A 16,467-nucleotide genomic window follows, 5' to 3' on the forward strand; every position below is an offset into this window, starting at 1 on the left:
AGAAAAACATTTTGGTTGTAAAATTTGTAATAGTGTAAAACTTTGTGTACAGAGCTGATCTGGAGCAGGATTCTGTAAGGAAACATTCACGAGCTCTTACAAACTGAAGATAAACATTCTCTGACCAAGGTGAAATAAATAATGACGCAAAAGATCATCTCATACAGCAGATATTTACAAGATTAAAGCTTCAGGTATGCTCTGCTTGCAAAGACATACAGATAGTAGTGTAAAGCAAACCATTTGATGAAAGACTCTTCATACTAAATATTATAAAGATTAAGAAAATCTTCTTCAATAACCAAAAGAAAATGTTTATGACGCCTTGGCTGCTCCATACTGAGGGAAAACATGACAATAGTAAAAACTTTGAATTATTTTTGTTATCCTATGTTGTTTTTTTGTCCGTTACCTGACTGTAATGAGTTATATGTACAATGCTTGTTTTATTCTGCAGAAAGGAGGAGAGATGCTGAAATAACGAATTTATTGGCTTCATTTGAAATGCCGAGATAAGTCAACCAGAGCCAAGGAAGAGCCTAGATTTTTTCAGAACATTTGGATCGAAATCTGGCATTCAGACATTTATTCTTCAAAATTCAAATCATCGCATACATTGTAGCTAAAATATTGTGCATTAGAGCTGCCTGGAATTTCAGACCCTAGCCAGAACTAAGTGTAGATTATTTGTAGTTGAAATTAGAGGTTGTCAAGTATGCCCCAGAATACAAGAAACAAAAGAAAACTCAATTGGAGCAAGCTATATTCTTTCAAAAATTGTTTAAAAATTCCAAAAGAATCCTATCCTCCTCAACTTCCAGAAGGTCCTGGCTTCTCCCGTGTTGTTTACTGCAATCATCCGGAACTACATAGAAAACAGCCTCTCAAGTACCCTTCAAACTATGTCTCTACCACTAGATATACAGTCATTTCCTTCTTGCCAAAAGCTCTCTTTGAACAGTTTCGGAGAGTTGCAAACCTTTATTTTCTTTTTGTTGGTGTACTGTCAGTCACAAAATTGAGTCCAGTTTCACCTATGAGTACAATTGCTCCTCTGGCATTTGTGGTTGGATTGAGTATGATAAAGGAGGGCATTGAAGACTTGCGCAGGTTTCTACAGGTAATTTAGATTAATAATATTAGCGGATGAATAATGATAGTTTGCAAATACCATGTTTTTTCTTCAAAAATGGGTATTGATTGTTTTGCTACGGCTTGCAGTGATGGTTTATGATGGCTTATAGAGAAGATTTGACATAAATGTTACAAAATTTATGGCTAAGCATGATAGAGCCAGAATAGCCTTTTGATGGGTGACTCCTGAAAGTCATGGTGCGTCAACCCATAAACATCACCTAGATACACTAAAAAAATAAATCCACAAATGATTTGATACAATGTGGTAATTCCATTCCTATGAAAAATACTTATAGAAATGATTTATCATATAAGTTGCGGAGATTATCTTTAAATTCTATTCTATGTCTTATAGATCCTACGAGATCTTCAAAGGAATCATATAGAAAGTTTATATTCCACAAGTCTGTGGGATGCTTATATATCAATATGAAACACTTAGATCAGTTTTTATCCATTCAATTTCCATTTCAGCAGTTTGATTTCCAAACCATCTCTTTGATGCATGCTAATGTCCTTCTCTAGCAATTATTTTTCTATACCAAAATGGACATTTAAAAAAAATTTCTTTGGAAAAAGTTTCTATGCATTCCATAAACATATTCCTCCGACAACCTGTCATTCCGTTGTTCAGTTTGATTCCAATACCCTTTCTCATAATACTAATTTCCAAACTATCCTCTCCTCTTGCATGCTAGGATTTAAGTTTTCTATTTTGAAAAACTAATCCTTTATTCTATAGTTGTGTAGCTCGAGTTCCTTCCACAAACATGCATTAATCGTGTAACTTCATTCCCTACTCTCTTAAACGGACCCAAACTTCGAACCACAATTGATCCCCTACAGGGTCTCACACCATGAGATGCAGGGCGAACTACTGATAGAACCCACCCCTATCCACCGGAAGTGGTTGTCGTGGTTCCTTAGATTTTGCCATTCCTTTCTTTCTTTGGTCCTCCTTCCGATCCAGCAGATTAACCCTCCATCTCTGCTCGGGGAGAGTTGGATAATTATTTACATACGCCTAGGTGCAGGTCACATATTTTTACTGCTCATTTTATTATTGGTTTTATAAATCCTGTATTTCAGAGATGTTTCCCAGATATTTATTTAAGCTTTTTCTTTTGAACACCAAATTTTTATTTTCCAACTTAGTGCCCTATCTAAGAGGACATAACTTTTTACAAACACCAAACAAGTCAGAATTTTACAGTTTGATGGTTTGCATCATTTCTTTTTCGACTGATTGTAATCCCCAAGTTGTTAAGACCACCTCGGACAACATAAATATCCCTTGTAGGAGATTTAATCTGCAATCAAACTTTTGGCTTCTAAGTAGCAGGAGTTAGAATTTAGCCACTCAAAATAAACATAAAAACTAGATTAAAGCATTTGAATTTGAAAATTTTTTTATCCAAAAAATTCCTTTTTTTTTTAATAAAGGGTTGTAAGAGACCCACCATTTAACAATGAGAAAAGCAATACCAACAAAGTAGCCACCCTTGCTACAACTTATCATGAACTTATGGTCTAAAGAAAAATCTTGCAGCAAGTCAATGACATATCAGCAATGTAACAAACTAGCAAGAAGCACTGAAACTAAGAGGAATTAAGGCTGATTGCTACTTGAGATTCTTCTTTATACACAAATTTCATGGCTTTCTCATTAAACACATAACACTAGTTGTCTTTTGGCTGCAAGTCCTGGAACTATGGTCCTCTTGAGTATGACTGTTGTGTTTCCTCAATATAGCATGAAGCGTGCAGATGCTTTGAGCACAACTTTGGATGGTAGTTCTACTAACATTAACTTTTTTCAGATTCTCCTTGATGGCTTTTGTTTACTACTATACCTAGTAAATTACATGCATGAAATAATATTACAGATGGCATTGCGTACCAGATATGTTAATTCCGTAACTTTCAATTATGCTGATCTGATTACTGATCGTACTGATCTGATCTTGCATTAAATTGGTCTGAAGTTGTTGTCTTATCCTCTTAATAGAAATCGGCGCCTATCTTGAAGTACTAGTTTAAGGAGTAACTAATCTCATTGGTTAGTTTAGGTACAAAACTAATTGTTGCATGGAAAGTCGCTGATTTTGAGAGATGAGTCAAAGCAGACTTTGGAAGGGACATGTCCTTTGTAAGGACATGCCCCTTGATCTCTATATTTAATAAGGGTGTGGTTGAAATTTAAGGACACACAAGAAACAAGAACTCTGCTCCCTAGTCAATACTGCCCTAAGACGACTTGCAGAAGTTAAAAGCATTTCCAAAATTATATCTCTCCATTCATTCAAGACTGTATATTGAAAATTATCTACAACAAGCATAAAGAAGGTACAATCTAAGTCTGATTCATAACAAAATTTTGCAGAAACTTTACATGGTATCAGAGCTTTGGTAGCCGAATCTAGGCTCTGCAAATTAAATAAAGAGACTTGATATATATCTAGCATCATTCTCCTATCTTCAATGGTATACACAATCAAACCCGAGGACAAGTTTGATGGGAAAGAGCACTTTGATACTCGAAAATTCAGAATCATGATGGTTCTCAAAGAAAATGATGTAAAACAATTTGTTGATTCAACATCTAGACAAACTACTGTTAAACCTCATAAAACTATCTAGAATAAAGGAAACAAGAAAGCCATACAAATCATATTAGATGGAGTGAAAAATGATATACCCATGCTAACAAAACATCAAACAACATTTGATATGATGAATGCATTACTAAATGCATATGAGGTGAACAATGCAATTGGAGTTCTCGTACTAAAAAGACAACTAAATCATATACAAATAAAGAAGGGAGAATCAATGTATTCTTACTTCCTAAGGGTTGCCAGTCTAAGAGATGAACTTGCAAGTATAGGAGCCATCATTAATGACACGAAACTAATGCTGATGGCTACAAATGGATTACCAAATTTATGGGAAACATTCATACAAGGAGTAAGTGTCAGAGATAATCTTCTTGACTTCAATAGACTTAAGGAAGATTGTCTTTAGGAAGAATCCAAGAAACTTAAGAAAGGGGGAAAATTGAAAACTGAAGACGAAGAACTTCATGTTCTTAATACAAATTCCTATAAAAGGAAGAAGAAGCACTTCAAGAAGAAAAAGGGTAATCAAAAGAATGACAAACTTAAGAAAGATCTATCCAAAATAAAATGCTTTAGATGCCAAAAGTTTGGACACTACAGATCTAATTGTCCTGAGAATTCTAAACAACAAGTGAATTGTACAACCATTACTAGGGAAGAAGATAACTATGATCCTGAGAATCTTGTATTGTATTCAACACTATAAAGTGAAGTCTCAAGTAAGGCATGGGTGATTGATAGTGGATCATCTCGACATATTACAGGATACAAAGAAGCACTAGACACTATATCATAAAAGGTTAATGGTGAAGTCACCATTGGTGATTTCCAACACATTCCATCAAAAGAATTGGAAATTGCACCTTGAAACTAAAGTTGAGTAGTTCTCTTCTTTTCAAAGGAGTACTCTATGTACCAGGAATAAAAAGGAATCTAATCTCGATTACAGTATTTGAAGATGATGGACATAATGTTGTATTCATGGATGGCAAAGTCATAACCTAGGCTAAGAACTCCTCATTTAAAAAAAAAAATCAATTGGTCAAAGAAAAGGGTATTTGTGTGAATTAAATTCAGAACCTTGTCCACCTATTCAAGCCTCAATTCATGAAGTTGCTAATATAAATGAAATATGGCACAAAAGGTTAGGACATCTAAATTTCAAAACCTTATCAACTATGGAGAATGTGGTTACTAGTTTACCTAAACTGAATAAAGATCACTCAAGCATATGCAAAGGATGCACTTTGGGTAAGAACACCAAAAGTCCATTTCATGATAGCACTAGAAAAACTAACAATGTTTTGGAATTAATCCACTCAGATTTATGTGGACCTATGTCTGTTCCTTCTCTTGAAGGATTTTGGTACTATATACTTTTTATAGATGACTTCTCTATGAAAACTTGGATTTACTTCTTAAAATGCAAAAAATCAAAAGAAATCTTGAAGAGATTTAAAGAATTTAAAACCTTAACTGAAAACTTATCAGGACATAAAATTAAAACACTTAGGACTCATAATGGAGGGGAATATACCTTAGATTTGTTTAAAGAGTTTTGTAAAGAAACAAGAATTAAAAAGGAGTATATGGTTCCTTATAACCCAAAACAAAACGGGGTAGCAGAAAGGAAGAATAGAACAATTATAGAAGCTGTAAGAGCTATGATATTTGATCAAAATATAGAATATTGTCTTCAGGCAAAAGCCTCTTGTACTGCTGTTTATATTCAAAAGAAAAGTCCTCACTCCTACCTTAGAGATAAAACTCTTGAAGAAGTCTTTACTAAGGTTAAACCCGATATAAGTCATCTTGGGTGCCCAATATATATACATGTTCCAAAAAAAAATAGAACTAAGTTAGAACCCTCCTGAAGGAAAGGTATTTTTGTAGGGTATAGTGAAACATCTAAAGAATATAGGATTTTCATACCTGGTCAGAAAAATATTGAACTTAGTAGGGATGTAATTTTTAAAAAAGATTTAGCATTCAAAAGAGCCCTAAGTTTTGAAGATCCCTCTCCCTTACCCAGTTATGAAAGAAACACAGTATCTGAGTCTCAAAAGGAGAACATTGAAAAAATTGAAGATAAAATTCAAAATCTCAATCTTGAAGAAACTCAAAATTCTAACAAAATACCACTTTGGGCCATTATGACAGTAGAGGAAGCACAAGACTTCGCTGCACCACCTGGAACAATTAGAGAAAGCAAAAGACCCAAAAGATTTTCTAGTCATACAACAAACATGAATGATTTGTCTAAATCAAAACCAACCAATGTTTCAAATGTTATTAAACATATAGCTTGGAAGGGTGCTATGATGGAAGAATACCAATCCATTATGAAGAATGATGTTTGGAAAATTGTTCCTAGACCTGAAGAAAGATCTATTGTTTCTTCCAAGTGGATATTTAAAATAAAGCATGCTGCTAACAGTAGCATTGAAAATAATAAACCCAAATTTGTAGCCAATAGATTCTCTTAGAAAGAAGGGATTGATTATGAAGAAACCTTTCCTCCTATTGCCAGATACACCTCTCTAAGAGTACTCCTAGCTATTACAACATCGAAGGGATGGAAAGTACATCAGATGGATGTAAAAACAATATTTCTAAATGGAAAGATTACAAAAGAGGTATATTTGGAGCAACCTGAAGGATTTGAAACTCATGATCCTAAAGTTTTTGTTTGCAGGCTTAAGAAAGCTCTCTATGGGCTTAAATAGGCTCCAAGGGCTTGGTATGAAAAAATTGATAAGTATTTCACCGACTTAGGATTCTCCAAAAATGAAGCTGATCCAAATCTATATTGTAAAAGGGATAAGGATGATATGGTAATTTTGATACTGTATGTTGATGATTTACTAATAATAGGTGATGATCATCTCATAGATCAATGTAAGAAATATCTAATCAGAGAATTCGAGATGAAAAATTTGGTATTCCCTCATTACTTCCTAGGACTGGATGTATGACAGAATTCTGACAACATTATACTTAATCAAGGGAAGTATACATTAGATATCTTGAAGAGATTTGGAATGTGGAATTGCAAGTCTATGTCTTCTCCAATGGAGACTAATCTACATAAACTTAAAGAAGCAGCAACAGAATCACCTTCCATAGATTCTACTCTCTACAAACAGATGCTTAGGTCCCTTATGTACTTGGTAAATACAAGACTTAGTATTTGCTATGCTGTTAACGACTTAAGTCAGTTTATGTGTAAGCCAAAGGAGATTCACCTAGTTGTAGTCAAACACATTATGAGATACTTACAAGGCACTCTTAACCTTGGGCTCAAATATGAGAAATTTGACTTGGATTTACATGGACTCACAGACTTAGATTGGGGGGGAAGTGTTAAGAATAGAAAAAGTACTTTAGGACATTTCAGTTTAGGATCAGCAATGATATCATGGATATCCAAAAAATAGTCTTCAGTAGCACAAAGTTCCACAGAAGCTGAATACATTGCAACAACAATGGCCTCTCGGGAAGAAATTTGACTTAGAAATTTACTTGTGGGATTATTTGGTCAAGCCATGAATCCTACGATTATTCATTGTGATGATCAGAGTTCCATCAAGCTTTCTGTGAATCCAATTTTCCATGACATGTCCAAGCATATCAAAATTCCTTACCATTATGTAAGAGATATGGTAGACAAGAATACTGTTAAATTAGAATACATTTGCACTGCAGATCAAAATACAGATATTCTCACCAAACCTCTCTCTCTCTCTCGAGTGAAGATAGATCACTTCAGGAAAGGACTTGGTATGGTTGAATTGTAATTTATTTGTATTCTTTAAATTATTAATAAAATAATTTTACTGTCAGGCTACTGACTGTTATGGGCTCCACCATTGATATTCATTGTTTTAGAGGTGACAATCTCTGAGATAATGAACACTTGTATGAACGACATTATGAGATGATGATCTCTTAGATAATGTGCTAACAATAGAGTTCTACTGTGAGATCTAGATGAGTTAAATATCACATTGTGATGTAGACATTGCTATGCCTATAAATTACAATTTGGATAAAGGAAGAATTTTATTATTCTCTAGAGTTTATCCTGTGTTCTGGTAGATCTTAACTTAGGATCATGTTGTGATATAGGAATACCAGTACCTATGAGTCACAACTTGGATAAATGAAGAATTTAATTATTCTCTAGATTTATCTTGTATATTGTATTCTTTGCAATACTATTATCACTAGTATCAGTGATATGTCATATCATAGATTTAGTAATATGACATTGTATCATGTTTTCAATGATACCACATGCTAAGAAGATTCAGATAGATATAGAGTATTAATCCTTGCTTGTTCATCTTAATTGATGTTGCTAGATATGATATCTCTCAATATGATTATCAAGTTAAGAGGGAGTGTTAATTCCGTCACTTTCAATCATGCTAATCTGATTATAGATCGTACTGATTGGATCTTGCATTAAATTGGTTTGAAGTCATTGTCTTATCCTCCTAATAGATATCAGCACCTATCTTGAAGTACTAGGTTAAGGACTAACTAATCACCTTGGTTAGTTTAGGTAGTAAACTAATTATTGCATGGAAAGTCACTGATTTTGAGAGATGAGTCAAAGCAGACTTTGGAAGGGACATGTCCTTTGTAAGGACATGCCCCTTTATCTCTATATTTAATAAGGGTGTGATTGAAGTTTAAGGACACACAAGAAACAACAAGTTTGCTCCTTAATCAATGCTGCCCTAAGATGACTCGCAAAAGTTAAAAGCATTTCCAAAATTATATCTCTCCATTCATTCAAGACTGTATATTGAAGAGTATCTACAACAAGCATAAAGAAGGTACAATCTAAGTCTGATTCATAATAGAATTTTGGAGAAACCTTACAAGATACAGGACTGAAACATATCTTTATTAGCTCATGAAATTATTACAAAGAAGACGACCAGAGATGGTCAACAAAGGATTACAATTCATCCAACTAAGCAATCCTCCCTTTCTTGGAGGTACACAACATATTTGAATGGCCCAACAATTGCCAAGAGAATCACAACTCTCAACCAATCGACACAACTACTTGAGAGTGAGAACCAACAGACAATTAATGCATTGAAGAGTAACCAATACTATCAAACATAGACAATAGGCATTGTATGCAAACTGCAACTCACTAGATTTTTTATTCTTTAATCCTTCAACTTTTCTTTAAGTCTGTAGATGTCTTTTAGAATGCTCCACTACTCCTTGACTAGATTGTCATTCACATTTGGTTGACAAGTATCACCACTTAAGCTTTGGTCAAGCCAAGATATCTTAAGGTTAAGCATGTTATTCTCCATAAAGAACCATTTGATACTACTATGGTGGGCCAATGTTTCCTTTCCCATCTCACTTATTTGCCAGTTGCTCAAGAAGAGAAGCCAACATTTCGAGGTGGGAGAAATCATACCTAGAGCCATAGTTCAAAATATCATAGATATATCTGCAATAAGTCAACTCATCGTGATATTTTTTGGCTACTAAGAAGTAACATCAAGTTATCACAGAGAACTTGGTAAAATATCACCAATATTTCTTTGTTTTATTGCAATAAATATCGAACTTATCGCCTGCAGGACTGTTATAGGAAAGCATGGCCCAAAAAAGGGTGAAACACATTTTTTATTATTGAAAAAACAGATTTGGAGAGCATAGAAAGAGCAAAGAGGAGAAATCAGATTCCATGAGGATTGGAAAAACAGATTTTAAGTTCCCAAGAAGTTTCCGACTTATCTCCAATATTTCAGATTTCTTGATATCTATTTTTTTGCCCTTGGCAATAAGTTGCCGATGGTGATATTTTGGACTATACCTAGAATATTTGGGAGGAATAGGGTAGATACCAAGGGGAACACCATTACCATCAACAATTCCAACATTCAACAATTCCAACATTCTCAACAATATCCTCCTTTGAAATCAACTTTTCTTTACCCTTCGCATATATACCATTCTCCTCATAATTGACCCACTTAGAAGTCAGTGACCTATTATTGTTAGACACCTTCCTCTTATCATCCAAAACTTCTTCCTCACAACATCCTTACACATGAGATACAACCTCTTTTTCTCTTCTTAGCTTATTCAACCGACTTGGAGGGACCCTAGACCTCCATATTGGGAGTATCAATAACCTTTCAACCCCTAAACATTGAATGGGTTCGGGAAGCATTGCCTATCTCCCTATGATGGGGTCTTAACACTTGCTCAAAATCCATCTCCTCCTCTCTTGTAGTAGGACTTGGGTGGATGGAGGATAGAGATTTTGAGCCTAAAATGTTAGTAAAAAAATGAGGGATTGCTATTGTTGGATTCCAAAATGTTATTCAACTTCCTAGAATAGTCTTAAAAGGTTAGTGTTGTTATTATGTAGGTGAAATTAATTCATCAACAGACTATGGATGAATGGTTGAAGGCCAAATCTACAACAGTGGTTTATATGTCCTACAGTTCAAGTTCAGCTTAGACTTAAGGGGGTGTTCCTAGTAGTATAGCTTAACAAGTATTAAATTCAAACAATATGGATGATTACAAATTATTGACAACCAAACCCAACTTGTTGTCTTGGCCCTAAGGATTGTCACTAAACCAAAAACAATCGGATACCTCGATAACCCCTATATAGTTGATACAACCATAAAAGGATGATCTACATTAAATTTATCTACCAAATGGATGGTTACAAATTATTGACAAGATTCTCCTGCACCACAAGCTCAATGCCCAACCTCAATGGCTTTGTATTCTTTTGTTGGCAGTCGATTATTTTTGCTGGCACATCTTTCAAAGCCCAACTTGGCACAAGATGAATTTTAATGGTTTTTGGTGGCTCAATGGTGCATCGCATCCAGCTGCTCCAGCAACTCGTAGTAATGGTGCCTTTCACCCAGCTACAAGAAATGAATAATAAGGGCCTCCATCAATCTAGAACATCCATTTAGAGTCGAATTTCATCTTCAACCATGGATTTGAATGTGTTAAAGTGCATTAATTTGGGTTAGTGCCCTCGGATGTATGTTTTTCTTTGGGTCTTATTATGAGGAAGTTGATCACAATATAATTTTGTAGATGCTTGTGTGGTTGCCAAAGCTTTCTAGGGCATAGAAATGCAAGTCTATACTATTTTGAGTAGATTTTGTGTTATTCAAGGGCAGATACAAATGTTCTACATGACATGTATGTTAATGTCTCCATGTACAACTAGAGAGAGGGGGACATAGGTTAAAATTACAAATGTTGTATGATGTCGACAAATTTGTCAAAATGCAAATTAAGTTGCAAGTGTGGACAAATTGAGAGTATGAAGAGTCATTAGTTGCTCAAGAGTTGGTTAAGGTAGTAGAAGAGGTTGAGGAAGTTAAAAAGATTTTAAATAAGTCATTTCCCATGTTGTAAAGGCATATTGATGAGCTTGAGAAAGTATTGAATAAAGAGATGCATTATTTTATTTGTTTTTCCAAGTTTATCAGTCATTTATTTGACTTGGTATAATACTGTATGAACCCAAAGCCTATCTCTTTCTTATTTTATTTGAAAGGTGTTTAATCAAGAAAATATTGTAATTGGTTTGAGTTTATTTTCATCAAATATTAACAAAGTTGCAACTGTTTCTGTGACAACAGCCTGCTCAGAAATTGTTTTCCATAGTTTGCACTCGCAGTCAAAGAATATAGTGGTATAAACATATACTGTCTCATACGACCCTATAACTTTGTGACTAATGAGATATTCGTGTTATGAACAAACTTTATTCTTTCCAGAAACATTCAATTCCCAAAAATTGTCCTGCTTTTCCTTTTGTGAGATCCTATCACTGCTGAGACAGGAAGATTGCAGAAGTTTGTTATATGTTTGGTTTGCATTCTTGGTGACCATGTATGGTCTTGTCATGTTTCAATAATCATTTCAGTGATTTTCCATGTGTCTATTGGCAGGGGTTGAGGTATTGATTCATGTTTGTTGTATCAAGATACATTTGCAGTCTTTGTGTGAAGGTTATGGTTGCCTTGTAATATAGGTAAATTCCATTTGAATTGTTATCTAATTATCAGATTGTAGGTTTTGTAATTGGGAAGAGTATGTAATCTTGTCATAAGCCTCTTGAATTAGATATAAGGTTCCTAAATTGGATTTGGGTCAGTGGTACCCTTGAGGTTTTAAGGTTTGTGGTAGACGTTCCACATCAGCTTGTAGCATACCACATGCCAATTGGACATGGAATACAAGTAGAAAAAATCACAAACCACAATTAACTGTTTCACCATTAGGCTTTAGGAATCAAACCTATCATCAGACATTGTGCATTAGGTCTAACTCAATATGCACATTGAGATGGTAGAAGGGGAGAGGGAATTGAGAAAGTTCACCCATTGAAGGACATTGGCACTTTTAACTTCTCTTTATTGGTGATTAGGAACCAAATAGGAACTAGAAACTTGAGTAGAGGTTTTGAAAGAGACTAGAAGCTCTAAAGCCTTATTGCAACCTTCTGATGCAGGAGCATCTTGGATTTACTTGGTGACTACTTTGGAGTTCATGGGAGGAGGCTCAGTAGTTGCTTTAGAGGGTGTTTGGACTGGTACTCGGTCAAAGAAGGATTGGAGCTCAACATGGTCTAGGGAGCTCGGCATGGTCTATGGAGCTCGGCATGGTCTAGGGAGCTTGGCATGGTCTTGAGAGCTCGACATGGTCTATGCAGCTCGGCATGGTCTAGGGAGCTTGGCATGGTCTATGAAGCTCGGCATGGTCTTTGGTTGCTCGGCATGGTTTGAGAATTTGGTGTCTATTTCAGGCTGTATAACTAATTTTCCACAATGAATTAAAGGATGAAACTTTCAGAGATTGAAGAGAGCCTAGACTTCTACCTACGGTTTGAAGCTCGAGTTCTAATTCATTAGGAGCTAGGAGATATCGCAATTTTACTAAGACATCGATTTTGGGAATTTAATTGTTGTAGGAGGCCAACTTTGGCATTTAATTTATGTATTTGCATTTAATTTGTGTTTTGGGCCGACTTGTGGCTTAGATTGGTATAAGTAGGGGTTGTGGGGAAGTCTTTAGTCATTATTCATTCACTCAGAAGAGGAGTGGGTGTGGGAAGTAGCTGAAGAGTGAGTTTTCCTGAGTCTGTGAACAGAGTACCGAATGTGAGGCAGTTTACAGTAGGATTGTGATGGAGTTGTGAAGGTGTGAACAGAGCGCCGAATGTGAGGCAGTTTACAGTAGGATTGTGATGGAGTTGTGAAGGTGTGAATAGAGCGCCGAATGTGAGGCAGTTTACACTTGGATGAAGTTGGAGTAGAGCTAGTAGCTGTGGCTTGGAAAATAAGGAGATAGCTCGGTGGGCTTGCGAGCACAAGTTGAGATCTCCCTTGTGGGTTTCTACCAGAGTGTGGATCTGGACTAGCTAGGGCTTGGGTTTGGATCTTGAGGGATCTTGTAGAACTATTACTTGCTTTGTATTTGGCTGTAACTGAGAAGGTCTTACAGCCCGGCACATTGCATGTGATCTTTTATATTTTATGAATATATTATTGTGATTTGGTATCAACTCTTGTGTTATTACTTCTTGTTATTGTGTTTCCGCTGGGTAGTTTTATAGTAGGGGGCTAGGACATCTCCTTTAGGGATGCTCTTGCCTTGCACTGCATCAGGTGGTATCAGAGCGAAGGTTTTTCCTGAGTGTGTAGACAAATCGCCGAAGTTGAGGCAGTTTACATCAGGACCTTGGGAGGACATGCAAATTGATTGATGGATGTGAAGATGGAAGTTTGATCTTGTTGAGGCATGATCGTAGAGAGTTTTTGGATTACGAGATTTGTGGTCCTAGACTTGTGATGTGGTTCCTAATTGTTCATGCAAGGTGGTAGGTTGCGATCTGACTTGCAAACAATTCAAGGTTGTCACAAGGAGCGTGGGAAGGATTTGTTGCAGAGGGTTTTTGAAGATCTTAGGAGATGGCTCTGAGAGGATTGGACCTTGAGATGCTTGCAAATCTCCGTGATGTGGTGGAGAGGAGGTTTTCTGAGATGACTGCTCGATTTGAAGCCAGCTTGGCTGATCGTGTTAAGGACAGGGTAAGGAAGGAATTCGGTAGCTATTTGTGGAGTTGGAGTCTACTGATCCGAAAGAGAGTCGTTTGGCCAGTTAAGAGACTTTTTTGTGAGAGAAGATGGCATAACAAGGTCGAGGTGGAAGAGTTTGGTTTTGTTGATCAGTTTGTGGAGTCTGATACAGAACCTGCAGAACAGCTAGAAGTTGTTGCTGAAGATATTCCTAACCTTGTTGATGCTAGGATAGAGGTTAGTTTTCATGATCAGTTGGTTGAGTCTAACATGGAAATTACAAAGTGCTTGGTCATGGATGATCTGGTTGTTGTTGGTGGTGAGTTGTGTGTTGCAGAGCATCATGTTGTGAGCAATGAGATGGTTGGTGTTGAGAGTTTGGCATGTGTTGATAGAGATCTTCATATTGTCACTGATGTGGAGTTGGTTGTTGCTGGTATGGATTCACTAGTTGTTGATATGGATGGGGGTTTGTTGATGAAGCATTATGTTCAATTTGTTCCTAGGAGTGAGCATGATGATTGGTTGGATGAGATTCTGGTGTTTGATAGAATGATGTGGATGTGGATGATGTGCAGATTGGTTTTCTTATCCCTGTTGGAGTGGAAGCCTTTGGTGAAGATGAAGTTGGTTGTTGCTCTTTCTTTGGGCATCAAAGTGTGGGACACACTTTTCTATTTACCTGGGGAGTTTGATGCAGGAGCATCTTGGATTTACTTGGTGACTACTTTGGAGTTCATGGGAGGAGGCTCGATAGTTGCTTTGAAGGGTATTTGGACTGGTACTCGGTCAAAGAAGGATTGGAGCTCGACATGGTCTAGGGAGCTCGGCATGGTCTATGGAGCTCGGCATGGTCTAAGAATTTGGTATCTGTTTCAGGCTGTATAACTAATTTTTCACAATAAGTTAAAGGATGAAACTTTCAGAGATTGAAGAGGGCCTAGACTTCTACCTACGGTTTGAAGCTCGAGTTCTAATTCATTCGGAGCTAGGAGATATCGCAATTTTAGTAAGACATCGATTTTGGAAATTTAATTGTTGTAGGAGGCCGACTTTGGCATTTAATTTATGTATTTGCATTTAATTTGTGTTTTGGGCCGACTTGTGGCTTAGATTGGTATAAGTAGGGGTTGTGGGAAAGTCTTTAGTCATTATTCATTCACTCAGAAGAGGAGTGGGTGTGGGAAGTAGCTGAAGAGCGAGTTTTCCTGAGTCTGTGAATAGAGCGCCAAATGTGAGGCAATTTATAGCAGGATTGTGATGGAGTTGTGAAGGTGTGAATAGAGCGCCGAATGTGAGGCAGTTTACACTTGGATGAAGTTGGAGCAGAGCTACTAGTTGTGGCTTGGAAAATAAGGAGATAGCTATGTGGGCTTGCGAGCACAAGTTGAGATCTCCCTTGTGGGTTTCTACCAGAGTGTGGATCTGGACTAGCTAGGGCTTGGATTTGGATCTTGAGGGATCTTGCAGAACTATTACTTGCTTTGTATTTGGCCGTAACTGGGAAGGCCTTACAGCCCGGCACATTGCATGTAATCAGTTATATTTTATGAATATATTATTGTGATTTGGTATCAGATCTTGTGTTATTGCTTCCTGTTATTGTGTTTCCACTGTGTGGTTTCATAGTATGGGGCTAGGACATCTCCTTTGTGGATGCTCTTGCCTTGCACTGCGTCACCTTCCTTGGCCACATTTATCGTCATGTTTCTTCACTCTATTAGGACTCAGACTAGAACATTGGGAACGTTGGAGGTTCCCATGGTTTTGAAGCTCCAACATTTCCTTACCTTCATTACCTTTCTAAATTTAGTCAACAACTGTGGTGCAGGAACACCAAGGGCCCTTTGAGGTCACCAACACCATTTTGGTCAAATCTTTGTTATGAGGCCATTTAGTTCCTTTAAAGGTAAAATGAGGTATATTTAAACCATCTTATATATAATAAGGTCCTAGATGACTATTAAATATCTAGTTTGGGTAAAAGAAATTAATGTTGAGTCATTTTGCAAACATTGTAAAAAGCTACAAAAATATGGAATATGAAGAGTAGGGAAAGTTGAATCATTGGAAGTTAAAGTTAGTATCATTCGAAGTGGTGGTGGTAAAAAGATTGGAAAAGAATAAGATTATGTCGTAAACACGAGTCCATGGGTTGGAGAGGGTTGGAGAAAGTTGCAAAATGAAATAATAAGAAGAAGCCCGTAGTTTGTGTATTTTTCTGGATTCTTCAATGTTGCAGACTGTTCATTTGGTTTATACGGATTTAATATTTCATATAATGATCTGAAATGGTTTAAGAAAGTTAAATATTTGAATCTACTATTAGTTCCAATCAGTCTCATCAGTTTTTATTAAGTTTTGTGGAAGTTGTGGCATCTTCTGTACAGGCTTGTCTCAAATGACTGGCTTTTCCTGTAACTGTCTGAAAGAAATGAATGGTACAGATTCGTACAGTATAATATTGGTCTGAAAATAATTGTAAATGATGGATAAATTAGTCTAGTTTCATTTCCATTTTTGTTTGTCCAATTTCATTACATTTTGAATAAGTTATGCCCACTTTTGTAAGGCCATCTTATTCAGATTTTGATTTCTCAAATCTG

The 16,467-nt window shown here is 36.3% G+C and overlaps 1 protein-coding gene across 2 annotated transcripts in view; it reads left to right on the forward strand.

The window, feature by feature from the left end:
* The first annotated feature begins 715 nt into the window (after nucleotides 1-715).
* LOC149528398 (putative phospholipid-transporting ATPase 4) overlaps nucleotides 716-16,467 on the forward strand; it is a 69,066-nt gene continuing 53,314 nt past the window's right edge. For both annotated transcript variants that reach the window (XM_089808499.1, XM_089808498.1), the window contains exon 1: nucleotides 716-1,120. In XM_089808499.1, coding sequence (XP_089664625.1) covers nucleotides 716-1,120 — 405 coding nt within the window. The remainder of the gene's footprint in view (nucleotides 1,121-16,467) is intronic.

The sequence above is a fragment of the Cupressus sempervirens genome, chromosome 11 (assembly GCF_028749045.1).
Source record: "Cupressus sempervirens isolate cs-2001-9-10 chromosome 11, ASM2874904v1, whole genome shotgun sequence".
Taxonomy (NCBI): Eukaryota; Viridiplantae; Streptophyta; class Pinopsida; order Cupressales; family Cupressaceae; genus Cupressus; species Cupressus sempervirens.